This window comes from Pteropus alecto, unplaced genomic scaffold (assembly GCF_000325575.1).
Source record: "Pteropus alecto unplaced genomic scaffold, ASM32557v1 scaffold146, whole genome shotgun sequence".
NCBI lineage: Eukaryota > Metazoa > Chordata > Mammalia > Chiroptera > Pteropodidae > Pteropus > Pteropus alecto.
The window spans coordinates 29,396,836-29,405,350 of NW_006442107.1; the positions used below are offsets into that span (position 1 = coordinate 29,396,836).

General features: G+C 39.2%; 1 protein-coding gene across 2 annotated transcripts; it reads right to left on the reverse strand.

Annotated features, from left to right (window-relative positions):
• Positions 1–2,324: 2,324 nt before the first annotated feature.
• On the reverse strand, positions 2,325–7,316 carry ZBTB14 (zinc finger and BTB domain containing 14). Of its 2 annotated transcripts, XM_006920068.3 has the most exons (3): positions 6,949–7,316; positions 6,770–6,851; positions 2,325–5,488 (listed from the first exon to the last, which is right to left on the reverse strand). In XM_006920068.3, exons 2-3 carry the CDS (start codon positions 6,770–6,772, stop codon positions 4,142–4,144), a joined length of 1,350 nt encoding a protein of 449 aa, XP_006920130.1. In that variant the 5' UTR covers positions 6,773–6,851; positions 6,949–7,316; the 3' UTR covers positions 2,325–4,141. The 2 variants fall into 2 exon arrangements, with proteins under 2 accessions (XP_006920130.1, XP_024894454.1); XM_025038686.1 differs by lacking the exon at positions 6,949–7,316 and having other exon boundaries at positions 6,770–6,914.
• Positions 7,317–8,515: the final 1,199 nt, after the last annotated feature.

Consider the following 8,515-nt stretch of genomic DNA (forward strand, 5'->3'; position numbering starts at 1 on the left):
TAAAAAAATATATATATATATATTTCACAGTGAGACTCAAGAGTCAGCTCTCAAAATTGCAATTCTGACCCTGCCATCACAGATATCCAAAGAAAAGCAGGGAAGATCCAAAGGCCAGTGTTTCAACTTGACTATACACCAACAATCTACTTAAATAATAGATTACAAGAGAACCCTAAAATGAATACACAAGATTGTGAGAAAGCAGCAAATGGGTCTAAGATTATGGAAATGCTAAGATAAACACAGCTTCTGTAGATATTTTTGGTGAAGAGGACTAAATGAAGTCTAGGTCTACAGCCTGGGGTTACTGACTGTAGAATTTACAGATGTCAAAAATCAAGAGAACTTCAATTTGACTTCTGCTTCTCTACTGAGAATGCTCTTTAGGAATAAGGGAACATTCATGGTGCATCTAAAAAGCAGTTGGGCTATTTTGTACTGGTTATCATATTTAATCTTCACAGTAGACTATGAAGTAGAAATCCCCATCACTGTTATTTAAATGATAAGACTAAGGCTCCAGGCAGTTAAAGAACTTGCCTAAATTTATACATTAACGGATACAAACAGAACCGAGATCCAATTAAAATTTGACTACAAAAGTCTTTCCACTAAATCACACTTCTCTTTAGTTACACTGAAAATATTTACATGAATACTGGTAAGTGAGAATATCTCTTGAAGAGATCATGAAAACACACAACTACTAAAATGTCACAATCCAGCTAAATTACATCCCAGGCTCTTAAGATAAAATCAGTATGGTGACCTTTTAAGAAATCATGGATAAGAGGTGATGGGCAAATGCCACCCTCATTTTTCAAAGGAATGCTTAAGAACTGGGAAAGGAAACACACTCTGCTAGCTAGGGAGCCAAATCCCTTCTTCCTTTCTATTTCCAGGATCCAGCCCAGGACCTCAAACAATGCTCAATACATGGTGAATAAACCAAACTACAGGTTATCTTTTCACATCTGAAATGCTGTCAAGTAGATGCAGGATTGCATATTTGGAAAAGTTCCAAAGGGGAGAAAGTTCCCACTTACAAAGGGGTATGCAAAAATGGAGACAATTCAAGGAACAAAGAGCAGTTAGAACTGTCTCAAGATGAGAGTGTGTAACATCAGGGAGATAGGGAGTTCCCCATTACTGAAAGCACTCATTAAGTATTAGAAAGAAACTTTAGAATAAATTTAGGTCCTCATCTCTGTGTTGGTTGTCAGTGCTTACTTTGCCTCCAGCCTGATGTTTTACTTGTCTCCCATACATTTGTGAGTTGGGGGGAAACCCTGGGCTTGGGTGATGGAGAAAGAGATGTTAAAGATAAATGAAAGAGGAAGGGGATAGTTCTCCATTCTCTTTCCTGGAAGCCTTAGCTCCTTAAGTCCCAGGACTCAGAACTCAAGACTATAACTTTTACTACTAATTCTGTTACACATACACAGGCTTTTCCAGCTGCTCTGGGAACTAATCACTACTAACAACATTACTTAGGAAAATGAATTCCAGGTTACGAATGACCGAGTTACAGATAACCTTATAGAACATAATCTATTAAATCAAAATTACATAAATTTGCATCACTCTCCTTCAACTTCAATTTTTCTTCCAATAGGAGAAATTTATTAGTAATAGGATCACTTAATGGTGACCTGTAATTTCTAACAATTTTAAATCTATGATCAAGTTAATTAGCAAGCAAACCTAAACTTTAGACTTCCTAAAATTCTCTTCCTCAATTGCCAATTCGAGTTGGCATTAAAGCCAAAATCAAGTTTGTAAATATTCTTTGTACAAACCAATAAAAGTAGGTGACTTTTAAATAATGAAAAGACAGTAATGATGACGTTTAGGTTCACCGTAAGGACATTTCAGAATCAACACCCAGTGATTAGAGGTAACCCTGAATTGTCCAACATGATGGCTTCACCATTCATGGGACTACTGAAGCCAGCTGGGTGAGGAGAGAGGCAATCTCAGTGGCCAGGAGACAGGAAAGCTGCTATGTCACGAATGTTGACACCAAGAAGACAAGCACCCTAACACATATGAACCAAGTACCAGTTGGAGAAATTGCAACGCAAATATATTGCTTGTGCAAAATAAGACAAATGATAAATACTTACATAATACCAGTAAAGGGCTGAAAATGAAGCTTTTTGGAGGGTACCACTGTGATTATGTGGTTTCAATGAGAGTTAATACCACATGTTTAAATTGCAACTCTATAACCATGATGAAGCTAACATAGAAAATACACTGGTAGAAACCTGGATGTATGAAAGGATGCTAGGAAAAAATAAAAACAGGAAAGACAAAAGTATATCTTCTTTTTTATACAAAAATGATGGCCTAAAAAATGGTTTGTTGAAGTAGCTATCAATAAGATGCTAAATTATTTTTCCTTTGCTTTGGTTAAAACAGCCTAGAAACATCAACCAGTTCCCCTCCTAGTAGACAGCATATAAACAGTAACAGAACTACTTTTAGGATGGAATAAACTTTTAAGAAAAGAAATTAAATTAATTTTAAACTAAATTAAACATTTTACCAATAAGTTTCTGAAAAAGGTAGCATCTTCATCCTACAATCTTGGGCATAACACACATACCAAGACAAAAAATAAAATTTCTCCCACAATAGTAATTATAGGTGTTAATGCAACAAACTATGAAATGACTTTAATGTATCTGTAAAAAAAAAAATCCTGGCAACCAAAAATAAATTTTAAAAAAATCAACATTTTTCTAAAATTGTACATTCTAAATAGTTGACAAAGCTTTATTATAGAACATAATTCAAACTATTGTTGGTTTTTCAATATATTTCTAAAGAAATGGTTTAAAAAGTTTTGTGCACCAAAATTAGAACAGCATTTATAATTGTTTACGGCTATGAAAAGCAATCAACTTCTACTTAAAACTGAAACCGGTGATGAAATATACTTCAAAAACATAAACATTTGGTCTGACAATCTTTAATATTGGTTAAAAACAGACTGACGTTTCTTGCTGATGGAAGTTATTTTAATCCAATGTGCAAAAAAAAGTGCAGCTGTCTTTTACTTGAAATATGTAAGACCAACACTTCTATACTATTTACACACTTAAAAGATTGTAAATGTATTAATTTAAGAAAGGATATTGCATCTCCTTTATGGATAAATCATGTGCTGCAAAGAGCCCAGAAGCTTGATGATATTCCGTTAAGTTACACAAAGGTATCTGCTGAAGCATACCCGTTCTTGTCCTAATACTAAATAAAAATCCAATTTCAAAATCAATTAAGAATTACTGTGATCCAGGAAATCTTGGTATTGCGAATGTGAAAACCTTGTCTCTGAGAGCCAGGCTCCTATTCACTCTCTTCTAATCCTATTCCAATGGTCCATTCCACAAACCCCATCTGTTTCAGAGTAGCAATGCCCCAAATTTGAGGAATGAAAGATCTCAGCCCCCATACCACCAACATCCCTGTCTATTTGCTCAGCCTTCAGGACTTGTTACCACATCTTTTGGGGTAGCTATGGGCAATCATAATGGATGAAGAAACACTTCAGCAAAGCAACCATTATTTGTCCACAAAAATCGTGAAAAACAGTGATATATAAAATTAGCAAACCAAATATAAATCTAAGACCATTCTACATTTCCAGGCCTCGTTTTCATATTTATGCAGTGTCCTTGACCACCCACCCACCAGTATTGTCTGCATCTACATGAAGTACTTTTAAGTCACATTTAATTGTGATGATTAGGAAATCAATTTACTCAATTATCACTCTGTGCAGCGCACTCACCAGTGCAGAAAGCGTAGAGAGGAATTAAAAATGGAATAGAAGTCTCTTACTTCTGAACTGGACACAGGAGTCCTCAAAATCATTTAAAAAGAGGAGGGAGAACTTACTGGCAACATTAATACTAGACACCAGACAGGACAGCGAAACTTTTTGGTCAGAACAAGGAACGTTATTTCCTTGAAATGTTTGTAAAATACCTAACCAAGCACTGCCTTAAGTCCAGTGAGTACAATGCTCCGTAAGTTTCCACAAAAAATACAGTGACAGGTGTTCCACTTATTACAAACAATGCAATCTCAGTCTCCATGGCTCAGGCAAAGTGTTCCTGTCCCATCACCTCTAGCTACAGGCTATTGTTTCCAACTGCTGTTCTGCTTCCGCGGCCATCGCTGCTGCCTGCAACTGTTCTGTCTCACTCTGGATGGCACTGGGAGTAACTTGCTTCCTTTCACTGTGCATATTGTTCTCGTGCCTTTTCAGATCAGATGCCTTGGCAAATGCCTTGGTGCAGGAGCCACACACAAAAGGCTTTTCCCCTCTGTGTCTTCGTTCATGATCTTTGAGGTGAGACTTGTGTTTAAAGGCTTTGTCACACATATGGCATGCAAATGGTCTTTCATTACTGTGAACTCTCTCGTGCTTCTTTAGGTCTGGGGCGCGAATAAATGACTTTCCACACACCTCACAACTGTAGGGCTTATATCCTGTGTGGATTTTTAGGTGTTCTTTCAGGTGGGCCTGTGTGGTAAAACCTTTTGTACACATTTCACAAACAAATGGTCTGTCGGCCGTGTGGAGTTTTTCATGCTTCCTCAATCTGCCTTCATCAGAAAATGTCTTACCACATGCCTGACAGGCAATCTGCTCCCGATGGTGGCCATAAAGTAAATACTCAAACTTCATGTCACTGGCAGCTGTTGTCCAGCCTGGTGTCTGTTCATCCTTCACCTCACTCATTCCATCATTAAATGTTAAGGCTTGAGGGGTCTGGGACCCCAAATCTTTTGATTCTGGGGTTTCCATGGATTCTACTTCCTGGCCATAGCAATTTACTTTTCGAACTTCCTCGCTCCCCAGCTCTTTCAAGATCGCTTCTTGAACCCTGAGCGTCGTCGTAGGCGACTTGCCATCCTCCTGACTCGGTGGGGTGCCTTCTACAGTGTCATCAGATGGACTGTCATCCTGATCTCCAATTTCCTCCACATCATCATCCTGAGTGTCAGCAGCATCGCCAATGGGGCGATTTATTTTGAGGCAATACTTACTTTTTGACTGGCCATTATTTTCATCGGGACTAGATACATCACGCTTCTGAGAACAGAGTTTATCCAAAAATCGGATACCAAGAATCTGACCTGATGACATCATTAAGTTGACATCTTCTTTTTTCACAGAAATCTTTGCTGTGTACATGTAGTTCAGGACCTCTTCAAATATGTCAGAACGAAGAAAATCTATTTCTATTACTGAAGAGCTATCAACCTCAAGCTTCTTAAAAAGCTTTTTAAAGTAGGTGCTGCAGGCGGCAAGAACACATCTGTGTGCTCTGAATTTCACATCTTCGACCACAATAGCAATATCACAAAATTCTCCTTCCAGGCGTTGTTCGTTTAGTGTTTTCAGAAACAGAGTTTTATGATCATCGTCATTATATTTAATGGTTTCAGACATACTGATGAAAAACTCCTAAAAAAAATTTTTAAAAAGAAAGTTTGATAATTATGAAAAATACTTTTCCAGAGAGAAAACACAGGTAAATTTTTATTTTTCTGATCAATTTTTGGTACCTAACAATTTCAGAGTCATTGTTAAGAATGGTATAAAGATATGAGTAGAAAAGACTGATCCCAACTTAGAGATTTCTGAATTGTTACTTCTATTTATGTTCAGTTTACTACATATTTGTCCAGTTATGATAGCCAACTTTTATTGAGCACATAATACCTGCCAGGTAATATTTTATGTGCTTTACATGTCTTTGCAAATGTAATGATCAAATAACCTTATGAAATAGGTATTACTCTCCCCATTTCATAAATAAGGTTGGGAATCTGCCCAATACTTAGTTCAAGTTCCCCAATCCCTGGGCCGCAGACCAGTGGCCTGTTAGGAACTGGGGCTGCACAGCAGGAAGTGAGCGGCAGGCAAGCAAGCGAAGCTTCATCTGTATTTGCAGCCGCTCCCCAGGGCTAGCATCAGAACCTCAGCTCCACCTCAGATCATCAGTCATTAGATTCTCATAGGAGCTATAATCTAGCTACAAAACCTGTGCTTCCCGACAGTTAGAGGTAATAATGACAAGTAACGCAGCTTCAAGGTTTAAGAAACAGGTTTGAGGCAAGGATCCACCAGTCCTATCTGTTGTGTCTACTCTAATTTCATGTAGAGGAAAATTCAGTAAAATAACTAACAACATTCAATGTTCTACTCCCTAGACAGAAGTGACAAATCACTGCTGCAGAACTAGAAAAGAATATCATTGCCAAAATATACCATTTGGTGTTGTCTTCTCGTTATTCCATACCAGTTTTGGGCCACTTCTGAATGAGGGCTAAGGTTTAAAATGACCCTTAGAGAATCAGATGACATTTGGGAAGACAGTGATGAGCAGCTTCATTCTCTCTGGATGCCAATCTATCTGCCATCCAGACAAAAATGTCATCAAGATTGGAAGTACTGCAAGTATTTTATAAGCAAAAGGAATGTAGAACTTGCACGAAGACATCTGTCACAATGTTAAAGAAATTAATCTTTGTAAAATAATGTGTTCTATGTTTTCTTTTTAAAAAGTTTTAATTTTATTCAACAAAGTATATATGAAGAAAATACACATAATCCCCAGAAAAACAGAAACACTAATGCATAATTAACATATGTATATATATATATACACACACACACACACACATAATTTTAAAGCAAATACCAAACTGTATTTTCAAGATTTAATACTGAAATTATAGTTACCATGAACAACTCAGGCTATTGTCTTAATGCTTGAGACACCAAATTCTTCAGATCAGAATAACTGATCAGGGGCACGCCAGTCCTACAAGAGGAAAGGACACACGAGAGTCAGGCAGGACCTTTCTCTAGCCCAAATTCTAAAAAAGAATGTTTTCAAGAATTAACTTAAAAGAATAAACCTTTCTTTCTCATCCTGGCACTTGCACATGTACCCATTTTCAGACTGGGAACCAAGAGGAGGGTGGCTGGCAGCATCAGGTCCAGCTCTGAACAGACATGAACAGGTAAGGACTGTAGCACCTGGGACAGGGAGGGGCTGCGTGCAGGGAATTGGAAGGACGCACTGGAGAACCACCAAGGAATTTCTCCTCACAGACAAATACGTCCATATTTGTACAGAAGATAGGTATACAGATATAAAACAAGCCAGAAAGTGCCCCGTTTCCTGCGGGTTATGTAGCCTTCCCTATTTTTCTCTAGGTTCATATAGAGAGCACATATTTTTATATATTTTTAAAAACATAAAGAAAGTTATTGCAGTACACATACCCTACAATTAACATTAGAGAAGGGGAACAGCAGCTGCTTTCTTCTTCCCACACTTCCAATACTGATCTTTAAGCCTGTATCTGAGAAATCCAGGTATTTTCACCTCTATCTCTAGAAGAAGGCTCAAAGAATTCTAGCTTTTTGTGTTTTAACTCTTAACAGAGGGACTTCATCAAAAAGACTCCTCTCCTGAACAGTGACTACACAAATAAACTTTGGTGTAGATAGGACCAAGGTAGATAGGACCAAGACTGCAACAGTCTTACCCAAAAACTGTGAGGCAAGACTGGAACCTAAAAACCACAGTCCTGAAAATTAACAAAAGGTCCTTCTACAGAAAACTGAACACACCAATCAGCTGCCTAAAGCAACAGGGGGTTTTCTCATGCGCAAAGTGTGAGGGGTGGGCAAAATTATTACTAAGCATGCTTCTGACTGTTCCCTAAATGCAACCTGGTATGTTGGGAAGGCAGCCAAGCAAAACCTTCCTATCTGGCCACTTCCTACTGTTGCCAGCAACTGTCCCTCGTGGGATAAAAGTGCTTGGAATAGGGAGAGGACTGGTCATACACATCAGTATGCTGATTTTTGTGTTTTTTCATTTGTCTTCCACTATCAGGATCTGAAGACCGCTTTTTTCTATTGAGATGTTTCAATTGCTAAGTTCAGGTGAGTCAAACTGGAAGATACCCGTTGCCAGTATCCATGGTGAAAAATATGTAGCCTCAACTACACCTCCATAACAAAGGTGCCCATTTATTAGGGTTCTTCAAACCGCTGGTGCGCCAAGACTCCATCACAGAACAAGGAGCGGCGGCTCCTGCAAAGCCGAACTTACATAAGCAGCGGCCCCTACGCCCAAACAGCCGCGACAATGGCGGCGACACGACTTCCCTGGCCAAAGCTCGCAACTTCGGGATGGGGAGAAAGGGAACGAAGCGCAAGGCTCAAGTAGCCATCAGAGCCTCTCCAAGCCACGCTCTCATTTCTTTCGGCCCGGGAGGTGGAGGATATGACCGTTTGCATTTCTTCTCAAACAAAAGCTCCCGGCCTCGGAGTCGGGAGGTGAAAGAGCCACTTTGCCTTTCATAATCAAGCTTTCAGCGCGGGCTGCGAGCCAGGGCGCTGGGATAGAGTTAGAGCCCACGGCGGTCCCGGTGGCGACGGCGGCGAGCGGGAGCGGGCGTGTGGCCGGGC